Source organism: Camelus bactrianus, chromosome 19, assembly GCF_048773025.1.
Source record: "Camelus bactrianus isolate YW-2024 breed Bactrian camel chromosome 19, ASM4877302v1, whole genome shotgun sequence".
Lineage (NCBI taxonomy): Eukaryota > Metazoa > Chordata > Mammalia > Artiodactyla > Camelidae > Camelus > Camelus bactrianus.
The window spans coordinates 19278092-19298036 of NC_133557.1; the positions used below are offsets into that span (position 1 = coordinate 19278092).

The following is a 19945-nucleotide window of genomic DNA, read 5'->3' on the forward strand; positions in this document are numbered from 1 at the left end:
TCTCTGTGCCAGGCATTTTATATGTAAAGTCTGGCTTATTTTTCACACAACCCTGTGAAATAGGTGCTGTTAACTCTGTTTCACAAATGAGCAAACAGAGGCACAGAAAGATGGAATAGTTGATTCTGGAACAAGTCAGAGGCAGAATCAGGGCCTGGACCCCAAGTCTGTGGCCTCCATCTGTGGGTTCTGAAGGCACGGCCTCCAGCGTTGCGGCTGAAGAGTCTAAAGTCACTCTCCCTCCCGTTCCCTCGTATGTCGCACTCATTTTCCCCTCCTCTGGGAGCTTTTGGCTTTCTCTTTGCTCCCTGTCTTGGGACAGCACAGTGCTGTACCTGGATCTGTGTCTCTTTTCATTGGCTGGCGCCAGGTAGACCCTTCCAGTCTAAAGAGGGCTGACTGCATCTCCCCACCGACTTCTGTTCTACTCCAGGACCATATTTTGAACTTAGAAGGCAAGAAATTGGCCTCTTTGTGCTCCAGTCCACAAAGAAATGATGGTTTCCATTGCTAATAGGGGAAGAATGTGAGGAACAAACACACCGATTATTTCTTCCATGTAGTGTCTCGTGCCGGGGGAGGGTCGGGCCCGGGGGGTGGGGGGGGGTTCTGAGTTTTCTCTCCTTGGCTTGCAGACTGCCGTCTTCTGTCCGGGTCCTTATATGGTCTTTCCTCTGTGAGTAAGAGCTCCTGGTGTCCCCTACGGGTGTCCTGATTTCCTCTTCTTATAAAGACACCAGTCACATTGGCTGAGGTCTCATCCTAATGGCCTCCTTTTAATTTAATCTCCTCTTTCAAGGCCCTATCACCAAATACAGTCACATTCTTAGGTACTAAGGGTTAGGGCTTCAATATATGAATTGTAGGAGGGACACAATTCAGATGGCATGGTTGATATAGATTAGAAACCCCACAATGTTGGTTTAGTCCAACCACTGGTTCATGGGCCAGGCAACAGGAAATCAGAAAAGAGACACAAGTTGGGAAAGATTCCACATGGGCCTGTGAGGTAGCTGACCACTCCGATCACCCCGCTTGGGAGGATGCTGTGAAGTCAAGATGTGTCCCAGTCACTTCCATCTCACCATCATCCATCCCATCACACATCTGATGTGGCGCCATGCAAGCTGCAGTTACTCAGAAGATGTTTACTGACATGTCAGGGGAAGGTGCAGAAGGACAGGGCTGTCCCCTATGTCTCCAGAATGACACTGGACCACAACCATTTGTCGTCTCTCCTGAGTGCCTTCCTAAACCTCCAAGCTTCCCTCCAATTTTTTTTCCAGTCCACAAAATTTATTAGTATAAATGGAGTCAACAAACTGTTATTGGCATAAATGGTGTTACAAATCAAATGATGTCAGAGTCAGGTAGATAAGATAAACAGAGGAAAGAGATGATGATGGGGCGTGGTGAGGACTGTGGCTAAGTGGAGACTGACTGCCCTGCCAAAAACACATTTAAATTCAGTGTTTTATGGGCATAGAAAACAAACTGTGGTTCCCGGGGGAAACCAAGGAAGGGATAGATTAGGAGTTTGGGATTAATAGATACACATTACCATGTATAAACTAGATAAACAATAAGGACTTACTATATAGCACAGGGAACTATATTCAATTTCTTATGAGCTGAAAAAAATATATGTATGTATATGTATAACTGAATTGTTTGCTGTACACCTGAAACTTACATTATAAATTGATTACACTTCAAGAAAAAATAAGAAAAAATAGAAACAAAAATAAGTAAGTTCAATGTGTTTTAAAACACCATGCTGGCCCAAACAAAACAAGTTTGCCAGTCGAATGCACCCTTCAGGCACTTAGCTTGTGCCTTCCTTTGAGGGTATGGTTAAGAATATGGGTTTTGAAGATGGACACACAGACCTGGGTTTAAATTTTAGCTTCTTGTCTGCAAAACACTGTGGCGTTTGAAATCATAGAGCTGTTGTGAGGAATATATGAAATAATGCATGGAAAGTGCTTGTGCAGGGCCTGGCATATAGTAAGTGCTTAATATATAGTAGCTGTTATTATCATGGTGACTCAGAGAATAGCAATGGTGATGAATTTTTAAAAATAAAAGTACCCTCCTCGAGCAAATTTATGAGGTCATTCATGCGTGGAGTGGTGGCGCCCTCTCGTGGCCATTATCTAGAACTGCAGGGAAGTGTAGCAGTCCAGACAGAATGGTTAGGAGCCAAATTGGGCTATAAGGTTAGACTATGGATTTGAATCCAGCTCAGATAGATGTAAGTAGGTAACACAGGTCATTCACCTCCACTCATACCCTCCATCCCTTTCTCTGAACAATTTTACGATTCCATGGAGTGGTTCTAACAATTTAATGAAACTATACAATAACACTTCGCATGCAAGTGATATTAATAGCCCTTAATTTAAAGTGCTGGCTATGATCTAGATGACGCTAGCATGATCCTAGCACTCAGAACACCACTGGCCCCACGTTGCTAATATCGTTCTCTCTTGCGAGAAAGTGAAACTAGTGGGTAATTATTTTTCTTTCACTGGGTCGGGGTGAAAAGGGGTTACTTTGGCTTGGAGCACCTGACCAAAAAAATAGATCCCCTGTGGATATGAGAAATCTCATTAGAGCAAAATATTCCTTTGGATCATGCACTGCTCTTTCCAGACTTCTCTTTTAAAGGATGACCATTAGTATCAAATGCCCAGATGAGGATGAGTGTATCAGCTGCTTCCCTCTGCGACCAGAGAGGACTGGGAGACACTGTGTGTTGTCATTATCTCCAGCTGGACCCCTGCTCCACACACCCGCTCTGCCTCACTTGCTATTCTGTCTGGAGAGGTGCCTTTCTTCCTTCTCAGAGGCCAGTGGGGAATGAGGAGCCTAGGGTGGGAGATCCTGCCCTCCAGCTGGCTGGGCCCCATCCTCAACCCTGCCTGGAGATGGAGAACCCGAGGTCAGGCCTGGCCTCAGACTGCAGGGCCTCCCTCTGCCCATCTCAGGGCTGATTTTAGCCTTGTGAACCCTTGAGCAGAGGACCTGGTTAAAACAGGCCAGACTCCTGAACTACAAGAACAGTGAGATGATACACAGGTGGTTGTTTTCAGCCCCTCGATCTGGGGTAATTTGTTACTCAGCAATAGAAAAATGAATACAATCTGTAAGGTTGCCTTAATGGTGGCAGTTAGGGTTTGATTGCTAAAGAAAACTCACAAGACCCCGATGACAACGCCTATAATGTAAGGTTTATTGCAAAAAAAGAATTCAATATAGCAACAGCCTCGCAGTAGAGACAGTCATCACAGACAAAGGCTGCCTCACGACGAGGTCCCGAGAGGCTGTAGGTGAGCTCCAACCAGTGTCGGGACACAGGAGTATGGAGACTGGAGGCTTGGGGTAGCAGCAGCCGTATCACTTTTTCAGGCCTGAAGCCTCCGAAGGTCATCATTTGGGCCTACATCTCTTGCAGCACAGCCAGATCCTTTGCGAGTTCATCGGAGATTATGAAAATTCCCATCTGGCCACAAATCCATTTCAATCTGAAGCGCACAGCTCCCCGGCCCCACATTCTCTTTGCCCTAGAAGAGTCCTGCCAAGACCTCAAGGCCGTGGTCAGTGATTATTGGCCTTGGCAATGTCCACGAGGTGGTTTTAAGTTCCCCCATGGCACAAGACACCTTAAAAGGATCCTGGACCTGGCAGAGGATGGGACAAACTTGCTAGAGCTGCCACTGGCCAAGGCTGGAAAAAGGACCAGCTAGGCTGTGTGCTATGCCTCAGCCACAAGGGGGCGCCTGACTGGGCCCAAACTTACCTGACTCCGAGGTTCCAATAGGGGCTCAGTAATGAGCTTTCATTCAAACCATCCAAGGTGGTTCTAATGTAACCATCCTCCTGTCCCCACCCCACACCCCCACTATACACACACGTGGAGGCACGTGCGCGCGCACCCCCCCGACACACACACACACACAGTCGGTCTACAGATCAGCCAACTGGGCTGGCTGCCCACCCCTGCCCCTTCCCTTGGTGGGTTTTATCCAAACCTCTGCAGAACAACTCCCTCCTCACTCCCACCCCCTCCATCCCTCCTGCGGACTCTCCAAAACCATCCTTCCTGAGCACCCCTGGCTTATTCCAGGGTTTAGAAAATCTTTATCACCCATTTGATTCTCACATGAAGAAGGCAGTGGGACAGGATTTATGGTCTCCCTGTCAAAAGAGGAAACTGAGGCACAGAAAGGGGGAATGACGGGCACACAACAAGTCTGTGGTGACACCAGACCACACTGCGACCTGCCTGAACTCAAGCCTATTGATGCGCAAGGCACCCTCCCCCTCCAATTATCTCACGGGGGGCTGCTGGCTTTGACAGAACCTTAGTGCTCACCCGCAAACAAGTCAACTGCTTGCCGGCCGCTTACTTGCTATGTGACCTTGGGCAAGTCTCTTCTCCTCTCTGAGCTTCTGTAAAGTATGAGGATGGCCTCTGGGTCCCCCCTCTGACTGAGACATCCTGTGACTGGGGCTTGAATCATCTCTACCCCCTTGAGGCTTCTGGGGTCTCAATCAAAATGCAAACAGACTTGTGAGAGGACTGATGACAGTACTTCAGCGCAGCAGCAATACGATCCCCAAAGCAGGAAGTCTCCACTTCTCACGGCTCGCTGAGCACTGGGCTTTCCATAAGCTTCAACAATGCTAAATTCACTACAACCCCAGGAGGGGGCAGTGTTATTTCCCACATTTTATAGATAAGAAGACTGAGGCTCAGTGACATGAAATAAGTACGCTGAGCAGGACTAGAGCCCAGGGAGGCCTGATCTCAAAAGGTAAGCTCTTCCTCCTGCTATAGGCTGCTCAGGGAATCTTCTGGAAGTCTGCTTTAGAAACTCAGAGTCTACCCTAGAAGCTCTATGGCCTTGTTTGGGCGGACCCTCCAGAACTGAAGCCCTTCAGCCGCCCCTCAGGAGGTATTATGGGAACTTTAAGAGGGAGAGCGCCTGCACCAGCACGACCCGGGTCCCCAGCCTCCTCCTGCAGCCAGCCCCTCATCCTGGGCCCACAAGCAGACACCGCAGCTCAGCCGGAGCCTGTGAGCAGATGTAGGTTTATTATTTGCACAGATGGCAGCTTCCTGAACCCTCACCCCAAACACCAGCCCCCAAACAAGGTCCCGGAGTTCTGGCAGCCAAAGGCTTATCCCCAGGCCTGAGCCAGACCAAAATCCCTGAACCACGACCTCAGAGCCGAGGCCTGGAGCCTGTCAGCCCTGAGCAGTGCCCCCAGCCCACCCCCACCCCCCAATTCCCTAGGAGTCCTGAAAAGCCCCCACACAGACAGCGAGCCCCTGGATGATGGGAAAACCCACGGGCTCCTCTCTGCAGAAACGCAGTCCAAGGTTCCAACCTCAAGGCCCCAGTGGTGCTTGAAACAGCAAGTGTGAAGCCAGAGGGAAGGTTCCAAAGTATTAAGGGAGGAAGGGAAAGCTGGCCCCATCAGAAGCAAACTTCAGGTCAAACAGCTGTCCTCAGGAGGACAAGTCACAATCCCCCAGCCCCCAAAGAGCAAAGAAACAAAGGTGGGAGGGCAGCTGCTCCTTCCAGCTCTGCTTGGATGCCATCACCTTGTCCTTCCCAGGCTCCGAGGGGCCTGGAAGACCCTCCCTCCATCCTCCCAGGGACAGAGGCACAGTCCTCAGCCTCCACCCACCCCCAGCAAGCACCGGGACACGGAGAACCAGTGTGGTACCAAACATCTGTAATGGGCTACATGCAAATACCATCTCTGCCAAGCAAGCCGAGGGGCTTATCACACAGACTGTGCCCAGTGGGAGCCCTGGACTTGCTCCTCCCTCCCTGGGACATGCCTGTTGACTGACAGCCTGTCTTCAGCACCTGCCTGAGAGTCCGCCCTAGCGACATCTGTCTGGGCTTCCGTGCTATGCTCCCCTAAGCCTCCAGTGGCTCCTGGGACGGGAAGCGAACAGACCAGTTCACAGGGCATTCTGGGAGCTTCATCTCACTGGCCCCAGGGCTCCTGCAGGACCCCTTCTCACCCTCGGCATCCTGGAAGCCCCACGTGCAACGCCAGCCTCAGGCTCAGGCACACTCAGAAACAGGGCCACCCTAACTGCCCTTAGCCCTTCTTCCCACCCCTCCCCCCGGCCACCTGGTCAGTGGCTTCCCAGCCTAAGGCCCCAGTTCCTCACATCTCCCCCTCTTCTATTGGTCCAGAAGGGAAGCCGACTGGACCGGTGGGAGGAGACAGGAGCACTGTATCCTGGGATATTCAAACTGAACATGTCCATTTCCTCTACTGTCATCCAGAATACCTGTAAGCAAGAGACAGAGTGTGGGCAGGTCCGCACTGCGACAGAAAGAGTCCATGCGCTGTCTGAGCGCGTCTCCTTCGCTGCCCTCCTGCTCCAGGGATCTCCCCACTCCCTCTGCTTGCCTGGGAGGCCTCAGCCCAGCAGCCAGAGGTTAAAATAAAGCAAGGGAGGGTAGAAAGAAGGGGCTGGGGTTTAATATTAATATCCGGGCTTGGTGACTTCTCTTGAAACACATAAAAGCCCAGGGAGGGGTGACCTAGGGGTGAGGAGGGAGTGGATGAGGATGAGGGACAGAGTAGATCAGGGAGTCCAAGAGCCTAGGGCTCTGCCTCCAGGGCTTTCCCTGCCACTGCGCAGAGTTTCCGGAGGGCGCCCAGCACATTCTGCTCCTCTGGGTACCACGTGCCATCAGGCATGAGTGCCATGGGACGCCTCCTTAAACGTCTGTGGTGGGGATGCCAGCTGGACCCCCGGCACCCAGGTCCAGAGTCCAGTCCTCCTCGGCCACCCTGCCTGGCACTGCAAAAAGATGGGTCCATGCGTCCTCAGCAGGAACTCCTGGCTCTACAAAGAGACAGCAAAAGGGTCAGGGGAGGGGAGGAGGCAGTGAGGAGGGAGGGAGGGTGGGCAGAGGCTGAGCCAGGCTGGAAGCAGGGTTCATACATCAGGCCTGATCTACTGTGGGGGAAGATCTTCCCCCCTCAACACACACCTGCCTCCCCTAGCCCCGCCAAGGCAGCCTTGCCCCTTGGCTCTGACTCAGTGGGATCAGAGACAGTTCCAGAGGCCTCCCCTGGCCCTCACAAGGCACCCGCTGGATGCCACCTCTGCCTGTTCGCAGGTGCTGTTCCCTTTGCCTGGTACGCTCTTCCCTTCCTTCCACTTCCCCACTGCCTCCTGGCTCACCTCCTTCCATCCTCCAGGTCGTGAAGTTGGCAGTCCCTGTCACAGTCATTCCCCCATCCCCTACTAAACACGGACCCTGCCGAGCTCAGCGTCCACTCCCAGGGCAGCGTCTACCACACTAACACTGGTATTTACCCGGTGACAGGACAGGGATTTCTTCTCCTTCTCCTCTGGGACTGAGTAGGCACTCCCAGCCCACACTAAGCTAGGATCAAGGAACTGGGGTCTTGGGAGGGCTGGGGCTGGGGCAAGAGGCAAAACTCTGCTAGCATCACCAAGCCCAGGATTACAGTGTGAAGGCTGGTTCTAGCAGAAGAAAAATTTTACTTACCTTGTAGATCTTCACCCTGAGACCAATGAGGGCCACTTTCCTTCAGCCCAGCCCACTTCCTTTTCACGGGACCCTACCCAGCCCCTGAGCTCTAGAGAAAATCAATAGGAGGAACCAACTGACTGACAGCAGGGTCTCAGGAGAAGACTGAGGGAGGGGGTGGAGGGTGAGAGCAAGAGAGAAACGGAGGACAGAGAGAAGATGGGATCCAGCCATCCCAGGGGACCTCAGTGTAGACCTGCGGGGATCTGGGGGGAGGGAGTCAAGAACTATTTTGCCTGACCTTTGAAATGCAAGACTTTTACACAATGAGCCATAAGTCAAAGGTTTACTCTCATGTTCACACCATTTCTTAGGGCAGGAGGGAGTTCCTGCTGTATTCCTATATCCCAACAGAGCAGTTGCTCAGTAAATGGTGGTTAAATGAACGACTGAGTTAGTGAATGAATGAATGAATGAAGCCCCCAGTGCTCACCTGACAGAGATCAGGTGTCCTGCGACTGCTGAGCTAATGAAAGAGGTGTGTGTTTGTGTGTGTGTGTATGTGTGTTGGGGAGAGGATCTCTCAAATCCACACTCTGGGTCCCTGCCTCTGTTGGGGGATGGGCCTGAATTAACCACAGGACAGATACCCAGTAGGTACCAGGCCCTTCCTCCCATCACCCAGGGGCTCCCACCCCCTCCTCCCAGCCGCACCTGGTGGCCGAAGTCAGGTCAAGAGGTGAACGAAGAGGATGGCCAGGCCGATGTTAAGCAATATCACCATGCAGATGAGGACGGTGTTGGGAACCTGGGAACAGTGGAGAGAGGCTGCCTGAGTCCCCAGGAGAGTACCCCCCACCCCCCTGCTTGCTCACTGCTGTGTTCAGCACTGGGGAAGATCATCAGAGCTCACAGGATGCTTGGAAATAATTAACCAAATACTCAGGGTCCAGAGAGGGGCAAGAAAGTGTCCCCAAACACACTGTGGGCAGAGTTGGGCCTGGAACCCAAGAACATAGCCTTCCCCACTCGTAACTCCTCTGGGGCCGCACCAGTCCGTCCCTCAGAGCCTAGCTTCAGTGTCTGGCCCTGGAGTTCTAGCTCCCAGCCTCTCAGAACAATCCCCCCACTGCCCCTCCTCCACCCCCCAGAAAGCCCTCCTAGACGTTGTAGCAGACGCCACAGGTGCCCAGCCTAGAACCTCTTACGGGCAGGTGCGCCCAGCTGCCCCCTCCCAGCTGCTTAGGATTTCTGGCCTTCTCCTTCTCCAAGGAATTGCCGCGACAGTGGGTACAAGGCCAGCCCCTAGCTCCAAGATGGGCGGCTCTGCTGTGTAACCGTGAATCAGGCTGCACTTGACTGAGTCCACATCCCTGCTGGGGTTCCGCCCCTGCCCTCTCCGGTGCCATCACCTCCTCCCCAGTCATCTCCCCGCGCCCGCATCCTCCCTCCAGCTCTCCCACCTCCGGGGAACCTGACCTTCGCCAACGGCCTCACCTCCTCCACCTCCACCTCGGCCGCCGCTGCGAGCGCTGCCTCCTTCCGAGCCTTCTTCTTGGCCCCGGCCTTGGTCAGCCCTCGGGCCTCTGTCTTGCGGGCTTTGGCCTTGGGCTCCGCCTTGGGTACGATGGGCTTGGGCTCCAGCTTGGCGGGGCTCTCGGGCGCGGGATCGGGGCCCGGGGGAGGGGACGCCGCCCCGGGGGCGGCGGCCGGGGATGCGGGCGCGGAGTCGGCCGCGGGGCTCTCGGGCTCGGGCTCGGGCTCGTCCTCGAAGGGCGGCGGCGCGGGCGGCGCGGTGCGCACGGCGTAGCTGTGGTAGCCCTGGTACAGCGCCACCTCGGGCTCCCGCGACATCGCGGGCGGCGCCTGCAGCGCCTCGATGGCCATGTGCTCGCTGGCGGGGCGCGCCGGGCTGCGGCGGCCCGCGGCCTCGGACGGCGTGACCGGCCGGCTGCCCTCGCCGCCGGGCTCGCCGTTCCAGGCGCCCGGGCTCAGCAGGCCGTCCTTGGACTCCGTGGCCGGTCGAGGCCGCTTGGGCTGCGGGGGCGTCCCGGCCGGCGACGGGGGGCCACCCTCGGGGCCAGGAGTCTCGCGCTCGTGCAGCTCCGGGCTCTCGCGGGGCCGCTCCGGGAGGCCCGCGGCGCCAGGGGTCCTGTCGGGGGAATCCAGCAGGCTCTCCGAGTTCTCCAGGATCTCCTGGAGCAGCCGGCGCTTCTGATACTCTGGACCTGCCAGGGACCACACGAAGAAGTTGAATTCAAACCCCAGTCCCAGCACTGGGTGACCCTGGGCAAGCCGCTTAACCCCACTGAGTCTCATGTATGTACTCAGCCAGCACCGACCTACATCCACCAAGTGCTAAGCACTGTTCTAAGCCATTTCCAAACACTAACTCATTTAATCATTTTAATAACCTCATGCTGTCAAAGGTATTATTTAACCTCCAACGTACAGATGAAGAAAAGGAGGCCCAGAGGGGTGAAATCACTTGCCCAAAGTCACCGGGGCTGACCAAGGGTAGAGCCAAGACTAGCACCCAGGCAATTTGGCTCCAGAGTTTCTGCTCTTAACGATGACTCTGGTCTCTTTCCACTGCTTTACCTGAAGAATGGGCCTAATCATACCTATTTCATAAATACTCATAGAAGGATTAATCAGGTTTTTAAAAATGCATGGCTTGTTGAGCTTAGTGCCTTGCACCTCGTGACAGCTGTTGCTACAACCAACCACTCAAGGCGGAGGCAGCCTGCCAGTGTCACTCTTCCTGGGACCAGCAGGCGGCGCACTGTGACCAGAAGCATACTTCTCCTGGGCACAGATCTGTGTTCAGAGGTCTTCCATCCCCGTCTCCCTTTGGTCTCCCTGCCACAGCCTGAATGTTTAGAAAATACAAATCTAATCGTGTCACTCACTTTAAAATCCTTCAATTCAGAGAGAACCAATCTCCCATCCTGAGGGGCTCCTATTACTTTATCCAAGTGCAAAGTCTGTATCAGAGCTGGAGGTCCTCCTTACTCTGCAGCCTCATTTCCCAGGGAGAAGAGACAAGCTGGAGTAGCGGGGAGCCTCTGATACCCCGCCACAATCTCAGCATAAGTCCCCTTGTGTCACCCCATCCCGTGCCTGCACCACACCCCACAGCTTCTAGAACTTACAGGCATTTGTGAACCCACTTGAGCATCTCAGCTTTCCAGCAAGCAAAGAAAAAGTGTCCACCCCTGGGACCTCCCCCTACCCCACCCTGCCCGTCCTCACCCTGGCTGGCCTTACCTGGCTGGTAGAAGTCCGGAGCCAACTCCCTGGCCAAAGTGCGGGCAATGTTGGACTCCTGGTTGGCAGCCAGGGCAGCCTGTTCCGCTGCCTCAGCTTTGGCCTTGGCGTGGCTTGTCCTAAGGAGACAAAATGGCGGAGACTAAGGATCCCTCTGGAGAACCAGATCCCTGCCCTTCTTCCCCAACCCACACAGACACCCTGGACAGAACTTTCATTCACTTTATTGAGCCCTGTGGCCCAGATTGCTGTGCACTCCCCAGACCATTTCCTCTTCTGTCCGGCACACAGATGGACTACATTTCCCAGCCTCCCCTGCAGTTAGGTGCGCTCAGAGGCCCGGCCAATGCACTGTAGGAAGATGTGACTGTGCCACTTCCAGGCCTGGCCCATAACCTCCCCTGCAATCCTCTACGACCTCTCTTTTCCCCCTGTGGCTGGTAAAATGCAGAGGAGGCCAAGGCCGCAGGACAGGGTACTCAACCTCTTCTGTGTCACAGATATTGGCATCTGGTGACACCTATAGACACCTCAGAATAACATTTTAAAATGCATAAATTATATAGGATTACAAAGGAACACAATTATATTGACATACTGTTACCAAAATATTTAAAGGAATAAATTTGTAATATAATAATGTGTACCCTTCTTTATATCCAGCAGGTTATTATTAACTACCATAATTTTAAAGTAAACATTAGCATAAAGGGTATTGTAAGGATACCTGCAACAACAGTAATGTAACACGAAAATAAATGTGATTTCTACTGGTGACAAAGTCACAGATACTGCTAACACTACCGTGATCTATTGCCTACTTCCATAACTGAAGAAAATGTTAAATTTCAGCGAGAGGTTAGAGAGAAATGGAGGACAGAAAGAAGAGGATCGGGCCATCCCAGGTGACCCCAGTCTAGACCTGAGGTCTAGAACATAAAGATGTGGTTTTTCCCATCTGTTGCAGACACTTTTGGTGCCCTGCCCAGATCTCTTCGCTGGGCAAATGCACCTACTCCTAGCAGCTGAATTGGCTGCTAATGGCACGTTGCTGTCCCAGAGAATTGCAACCAATTGCCACCTTGCTCCAGAGGTCAACGCTCCCTTCCCAACCCAGGCAGCCCACAAGCAATGACTAATGACACCCATCAGCCCCCTCTTGCACCACATGAGGAACCGGCGCTGAGGTACAAGTGAGGCTTCCGAGCCCCTGTGGGATCAGGCTGAAGCAGGACTCCAGGTAAGACCACGTCCTTGCTTGGCTCCTTCCCTGTCCTACCCTGCATCTCTCACCACTCCCCCACCTCTCCTGAGAGCACTCTCTCCATAAATCATCTGGAAGAGAATCCTCATCTCAGACTCAGCTTCTAGGGAATCTAACCTAAGGCAGCATTCATGTGCACGGACTCCCTGAATTCTGTCCACAGAATCCCCTGTGGACCTCAGGTTAAGAAACGTAGTGGAAACAACTTGGGTCCACAAATGATTATAGCACAAAATCCCCCTCCCACAGTTCCACGTTGGGATGAGGAACATTTAAGCATTAAGGTTAAACATTAAACAAACTCTAAATGTATATTGCATTAAGCACCTGAAATTTGGGAGATGTTTGCTGCAGCTCTTAATCTATCCTAACTCGTAGCAGCACCTGCTAAAATATTAACAGCCCCATTTACCGATGGGCATTGTTCTAAAGGAATTACGTTCTAAAGGAATGATGAAGATTATCTCATGTAATCATCATGGTGCCTTAGGAATCTGGTGCTGTTACTATTTTCCCTAGTTTACAGAAAAGGAAACTGAGGCACGGGCAGGGTAGGTGACTTGCCCAAGGTCACAGAGTCATTAAGCGTGGGAGCTGGGATTTTTGAAGCCAGGCAAGATGTTTCCAGAGTCTGCACTGCTCTGGAGCACGTGCCAGGAGCTGAGGACAGAAATTCCTGTAGACAAGCCCAGTCCCTGCCCGCACTGTCACGTGAGGGAGACAGGCTGGGAGAAAACAACCAAAACTATTTAATAAAATGTAACTAAATAAACATTGCAATTGTGAGAAGTGCCGTAAAGGAAGAGTACAGAACACAATGAAAGTGCACAACAGGAAGGCTTGATATAGATCAGCAGTGGAGGTGGGGGATCAGGGAAAGTTGAAGATGCGACATTTAAGGTGAGACCTGAAACTGACACATCAGTTGGCCTACCAGAGGTGAGGTGGGGACAGTGAGCCAGGTAGAGGGGAAAGCATGTGCAAAGGCCCCGAGAGAGGTAAGAGCTTTGAGTCTTTGGGAAACTGAAAGGTCAAATCAGTGTCCACATGTGCAGATGATTAAGTTCTGCGTGGAGTTGATTTGTGTGTGTCTCTCACATGGAACTGGGAGATAAACTTTATTAAGAGAGATAAGATTAAGCTCCTCCACGTGCCAGGCCCTTTACCTACATTTTCCCTTACAATCCTCAAAAGTGCCTGGGAGGTAGTTTTTACTGTCCCTACTTCACCAGTGGGGAAACTGAGTCTCAGGCAAGTGTCTTACTCAAGGATGCAAAGTAACAGTTGACACTTACAAAGCACTGACTACATGCCAAGGGCTTTATAGAGATTAACTCATTTAATTTCCCCAATAACTCTATGTGACAGATATTATCACTGTCAGCCCTCTTTACAGAGGAGAAATCCAGGGCACAAGACGGTTTTAAGGATTCAGTCCAAACTTACACAGCCAGCAAATGATGGCAAGGTTTCAAACCAAGGCATTCTGGGATCTAGAGTCTATGCCCTAAATCACAGGCTCTCTCTTCGGTCATTAATGAGTAGTGGAATTCAAACCCAGAACTGACTGATCCCTAAGCCCCTGCCCTCTCCACTGCCACAATAATGTTTACTGAACAAAGAGTATTTTACTGAATGAAAGAATACATAAATGAATGCACATGTGCACATGTAAACATACGAGGTAGCACAAAAAATAGTTAAGAGTGTGGATTCTTAACTCAGCAGCCCTGGATTCCAATCTTGGTTCTGCCAAGGCGGGGCTAGGGTGAGTGAGTGAGGCAGTCACCTCAGGCTCAACATTTAGGAGGGATACCAAAAAACTCACTAATCCAGATAAATAATATTTTAATTCAGTATTTTTAAAAGTCAAAATTAAGGCAAAAGTTATCCTTGATGAACAAGCTATGAACGAGATTTAAATAAAGTCCAGATCAGACTCTGCACTTGTATGACTTGCCTCACTCACCTCCCCCTAGTCCCAACCCCACTGGGACTCTAGGACCTTGGGTGAGTGGTTTTGCCTCTCTGTGCCTCAATTTCTACATCTGTAGGATAAGAATTCTCCCACCCTGGAGCTGCTGTGAAAACCATTGAGAGGCAACATATGAAAGTGTTTAGCCCAGGATGGGGCTGAGTGATGATGGTGGTGGTGGTGGTGGTGGTGATGGTGATGATGGTAGTGGTGGTGGTGGAGGAGGGGGAGGAGAAAAAGAAGGAGGAGAAAGAAGGTGACAATTGTGACATCAAAACCAAGTGTGGTCCATGCATATCCCCGGGCTCAGATTTGCCTGTACATGGATATGTGTGATTCAAAGATCTAAATTTTCAAAGACACTTCCCTGGAAACCTGAAACCCCAGGTTGGGGGAGGAGGGAAAGGGCTGGCAAAACTTCAAACTAAGAAAATGTTCTTTTTTGGTAATGTGAGCTGGAGGAGGCTTGTTTCCGTGCCCTGGGAAGCCGTGTTGTGGGACACTTCAGGCCAGAATGGCAGCCTCCACACAGAGCCCTGGAAGATTCTGGAGGATCAACTGTGGACCCTGCAGGGCAGCCAGCCCCAGGGTCAGCAGGAAGTAGCCACGCAGCCCAAGGTAATGAGGGCCGCTGGGTTCAAAGGAAGCACATGTCTCTAACCGCATCCATCAGTCTGGCCAACTGAATACCTTATCAGCGTCCCCCTAAAATGCCTCTGACTTCAGGAATGGCTCCCTGGCTCCCCAGCCTTTAAGTCAGGAATCCCAGTGTCTCCCACCCCCTCCTTCCTCTTCTTTCAATATTCAGAGACATCCACCACCAACTCTTGTCTCTCCTGCTCCCCCTACAGATCTTGAATCTGCCCCTTCTCCATCTTTGCATCACTCCTCCTGCAAGGACCCCCACTCCCAGCTATAGCCTCCCTGCTTCCAGGCTCTCTCGCAACAACCGATTACATGCACCTTGCTTAACCCATACATCCAAAGTCCTCACCTCTTGCTGAAAATCTTTGCAAGGCTGCCTGTCGTGCTGAAAACAAACTCCAAACTACTCAGCAAGGCCTTCAAGGCTCTCCAGATTCTCAGCCCGAGCAGACTTGATGGGGTATATCTGGCAGCTCACCGAGTGAAGGGCAGGCCAAACTGCTGCTGTCCGGGGGCTCTCTTTAGTCCAGCGGCACTCATGAGGTGGTCCATGAAACCCCCCCAGCCCCCTCATTATCTGGGAGCTTCTTGAAAATGCAAATCTGGGGGCTCCACCCCAGACCTACTGAATCAGAATTTCTCGGAAGGAGCCCAGGAATCTGTGTTTTATAAGCCCTCCAGATGCTTCCACTGCTCAGTAAAATTTGAGACGCATGGACTGGACAGATAGAAAATCCAGCTCCTTCTTGGGCAGTTCCCAGCTTGCTCAACCCCCCCTCCCTCCTCAGGAGCCTTGAGTGTTTCTCTTCAAGCACCAGGATCCCTTCCTGAATCTAGATCCTGCCAGGGGAAGGCAGGGATCATTTCTTTTTCTCGGACCACTTTCATGTCACTTGGGGAGGGTCTCCTAGGATGGCTCTGCCCCTACTGAGGCGGCGGGCGATGGGGGTGGGGGGAGGAGGGAACAGTAACTGGGGCAGGGGGTGGGGCAGGGATCAGTCACCCTTCTTGATTTCATCAGATTTTCTTTCGTCAGCAGGGTTAAAAATAAGGCTGGTGGTAGTTCAGGGATGGGGCAGAGTGATAACCCAATGGAAGAACTTCTGAGAGCATCCACCCCCAGCCCAGCCTCCTTCCCCATCCTAGACCCCTAAACGCTCAGTTATAGCTGGCTTTCTTGCCCAGGTGTCTCCACCAAGCACCGATGGCTTCATTGGGCCAAAGAGGGACACACACTGACACAGCCCTGATTCCTCTGCTCTGGCTGTCCCCCCATCTGGAATGTTCTTTTCCCTCCTTCCACCTCCAAGTCTTAAAGGGCCAGCTCAAGACCCACTTCTACAAATGGATTCATTCATTTAATACAACTTAATGGAGTGTCTGCTACATGCTCAGCACTACGCTGGGCACTGTGGCTACAACAGCAAACCAAGTACTCACAAATCCCTTGGCGAGCTTACAGTCTATTGCAGGGGGGCCGACAAATTACGGCAACAGGCCAAATCCAGCCCGCTGCCTGTGACATGTCAAATCACACCTTCTGACACGTGAATATTCAAATTTGTGTCCATATCAATAAATTTGGGTCCATATAAAGTTTTATGGAAAAAGAGCTATACCCATTTGTTTACTTTGTCTACAGTTAAGTATTTGCTACAGAGACTGGCCCGCAAAGCCAAAATATATTTACTGTCTGGGCCTTTATGGAAAAGCCTGCCAACCCCTGTTCTAATGCATTCACCCAATAATGGTCACTTTTGATAATATTATTGATAATATTAATCTGTTATGCATTGAGCACTTTGTGCCCAGCTCTGTGCTATGATCACCTTTATATATATGACTTCAGAGAAGTGGAGTCATTTTCCCAGGGTCACACAGCTACAAAGTGCATCTGCCCAAGCTCTTACCCATTACATGAAGTCGCTGCCTCCCTGGTACTAACTGGGCCAGGTGCTCCGTGGGCTGGAACCAGGGACGGGGATAAATGAGACCCAGCAGCCACCTGAGTCGCACACAGGCTGATGCAGCTCTGCCCATCAATCATGCAACATCTCTAAAAATCAGCAGAAGGACAGGAGCGCAGAATGAAGCCTCTGAACTACAGGATGGCGTGGTGAAGAGGCGGCAGCCCTGGCTGTGTTGTCTGGGTGCGGGGCCTGGCTCTGCTCCTTATACCCTCGGGCAAATCTGAGCCCGCAGGCTCCCCATCTGTAAAATGGGGATAGTAACAGCACTGACCTTGGAGACAGGTTATGAGGAGTAAATGCCTGAACAGTCGTATGGCCCTTAGAATAACAGCCAAGACACAGGAAGTGCTACATAGATGCTAGTTAATAAAATAAGTAAGAAGCAGGGTTTTTTTTTTAAAGACTGAAACAAAAATCCTGCATGTACTTGATGCCACTGATTTGTTCACTTAAAAATTTTTTTAAAAATCCTTCAGAACAAGAAGTCCGTGGCAGATTTGGAGGACAGAAGCAGCTAATCAGAGCCCCCAGCTCCAGGCCCCTGCCAGCTTCTCTGGAGGCTGCAGAGGTGGCTGATAAGCGCAGTACCAAGCATCTTCCTGAGGTGGGGGGTGCTTCAGATGCCATTGCCTGGCGGTCTCCCCAAATAGCTGCTCGCCCCCAGCTCTGGCTGGCCACAGCCGTTTCTCCCCAGGAACAATCATGGTCAGAGTAAACTCAAGGAGGAACCCCAGCTGGGGTGTCCAGCCACCTGGCCCAGATAGCTCCCTGGGAGAAAGCTCCTCTGCCCCGAACAAGGATACAGACAAGTCCAATCTTGCCTGCACTGCATTCATTTGGCAAACGTGTGTTAAGCCCTGCTGAGAAGGCCCTCACCAGAGGGGTTAAGGGCACCAGCTCAAGTCCATCACATTCTGGGTATCTGACCTTTGCTCTCTGGCCTCAGCTTCCTCAACTGTGAAATGGGATTAATAATATTTACCTCCCCAAATTACTGGGAGTCTGAAATGAGATCACACAAAAGTGCTTGGCATAAACTATGCACTTAACAAAGATTAGTGAGCTCTCATTATTATTACAGTTTTTGTTACTATTATAACAATGCTTAGCAGCAACTCCCTTCCAAAATTCTATAGACTGCCAACAAATTGGGATTTTAACATGCACTCTTTTAGAAGGGTATGTCGCGTAAACACTGTTTCAAGGTTCACCCACGTGACAGCATGTATCAGCACTTAATTCCTTTCTGTTGCCAAATAATGGTCCATTGTGTGGCTAAACCATAGCTTATCTGTTCATCAGTTGATGGACATTTGGGTTGTTTCCACGTTTTGGTTCCTATAAATAATGCTGCTGTGGACATTTGTGTGCAAGTTCTCGAGTGGATGTATGTTTTCATTTCTCGTGGATATACACCTAGGAGCAGAACTGCTGGGTCATGTGGTAACTTTTTAACCTTCTGAGGAATTGGCAGACTCGTTCTGAAGTGGCTGCACCATTTAACATCTTCCAGTAACACTTGAAGTTTCCAATTTTCTATCTCCTTGTCAACACTGATTATTATCCACCTTTTGTACTGTAGTCACATTAGTGGTTTGAGAAGCACATTTCATTGTGGTTTTGATTTGCCTTCCCCTGATGGCGAATGATGTTCAGCATGTTTTTATGTGCTTAATGACCTCTAGAAAATATAAAGTATAAAATAATATGGCTTCATCATCAAAAATGCTGAAAAATAAGCAAATTTTTTTTGAAAAAAGAAAAAAATTGCTGTAATATTTTGGTATTTTAAGGCAGTAGGGGCACAGTTTTTTGGTTGTGGGTGACTTACATAAATTCCCTGTGCTGTGATTTTTCCATCTATAAAATGGGGATGTGGACAGCCCCAGACTGTCCACAGAGTTGTTGGGATTACAGAGTGAATTACCGTACATAAAGCATTTAGGACAGGACCTGGCACATAGAAAGCTCTATGCAAATGTTTGAAAATTTTAGAAAGTAGATTTTTTTTCAGTTGAAGTGGAGGGCATGAGTTCTCAGTCTGGGGGGCTATGCCACCCCCTCAGGCCCTAGGTATAACCTCTCCACCTTGGAAGCCCAGCCTGAGACCTCCAGGCCACGGAGGTGACCTCGTCTGGATCATGTTTTACAGAGAACTCTCTCCCTTTCTTGAAAAGGAGCTGCCAGCCCAGCTGGGAAGTCTTCACCATATGAGAGTGGATATGAGACACCCCTTCCCCTCCAGCCTCTAAGCAGGAGGCAAAGTAATGAGTTGCTGTTTACTAAGTGCTAACTATGTGCCAGACACTTGACCTGTGTCGTCGGCTGAATAATGGCCCCAGAGATAGCCAGGTCCTAATCCCTGGGACCTGTGGAGGTTACCATATATGGCCAAAGGGGCTCTGCAGACGTGACAATTAAAGGTCTTGAGATGCAGGGATTATCCTGGGTTACACAGGCAGGCCCTAAATGTGAGCACAAGTGTCTTTGTAAGAGGGAGGCAGGGGGAGATGTGACCACAGGGGAGCAGAAGATGATGTGATGATGGCAGGAGAGACGAGTGACGCCCTTTGGAGATGCAGAAAGGAGTGACACGCCAAGGAATGGGGGCGGCCACTAAGAAGCTGAAAAGTCAAGGATTCAGAATCTCCCGTCAGAGCCTCCGGAAGGAACCAGGCTGCCGACACCTTGACTTTAGCCCGCTGAGACTGAATTCAGACTTCTGACCTCCAGAACTGTTAGACAATCAACCTGTGTTGTTCTCAGCCCCCAAGTTTGTAGTAGTTTGTTACAGCAGCGACAGGGAACATCAACAACCTGCGTGATCCCAAGTCATCCTCCAAACAACCCACTTGACAGGAGACGAAATGAAGGCTCAGAAAAATATTTGCCCACAGCTCCTAACTAGCAAAAGCCAGGGTGGCTGGAACACAATTCCAGGTCTGTCTGGCACTAGACCTTTGCTGATCCACACATCTGCTATGCTCCTCAGGGAGGCCAGAAGGGCCCAGCAGCCAAGACTGGCCACCAGCCAGCCTCTTCCCCTGGGGGTGTTACACGTCCCCAGCATTCATCCTGGGAGCCTGGGCTAGTGGTTACCAGCAGCAGTGCCCCCAACTTCCCCGAAGGAAAGCTAAGCCATCGGAACCTAGGAATTGCCTGTCTGACTACACATGACTGAGGTCTACCTGTACCTTGGCAACCAGTGACGCGACAGGGAGGGGGCCTCAGGCCTTGCTACCCCTCTCCACATAGGATGGGGCGCTGCAGTATAATCTGG

The 19945-nt window shown here is 51.2% G+C and overlaps 1 protein-coding gene across 2 annotated transcripts in view; it reads right to left on the minus strand.

Moving 5' to 3' along the window:
• Positions 1-5080: 5080 nt before the first annotated feature.
• JPH2 (junctophilin 2) overlaps positions 5081-19945 on the minus strand; it is a 57378-nt gene continuing 42513 nt past the window's right edge. For both annotated transcript variants that reach the window (XM_074347313.1, XM_074347314.1), the window contains exons 3-6: positions 10812-10930; positions 9039-9769; positions 8256-8349; positions 5081-6886 (exon numbers count right to left, since the gene is read on the minus strand). In XM_074347313.1, coding sequence (XP_074203414.1) covers positions 8269-8349; positions 9039-9769; positions 10812-10930 — 931 coding nt within the window. In that variant the 3' untranslated portion in view covers positions 5081-6886; positions 8256-8268. The remainder of the gene's footprint in view (positions 6887-8255; positions 8350-9038; positions 9770-10811; positions 10931-19945) is intronic.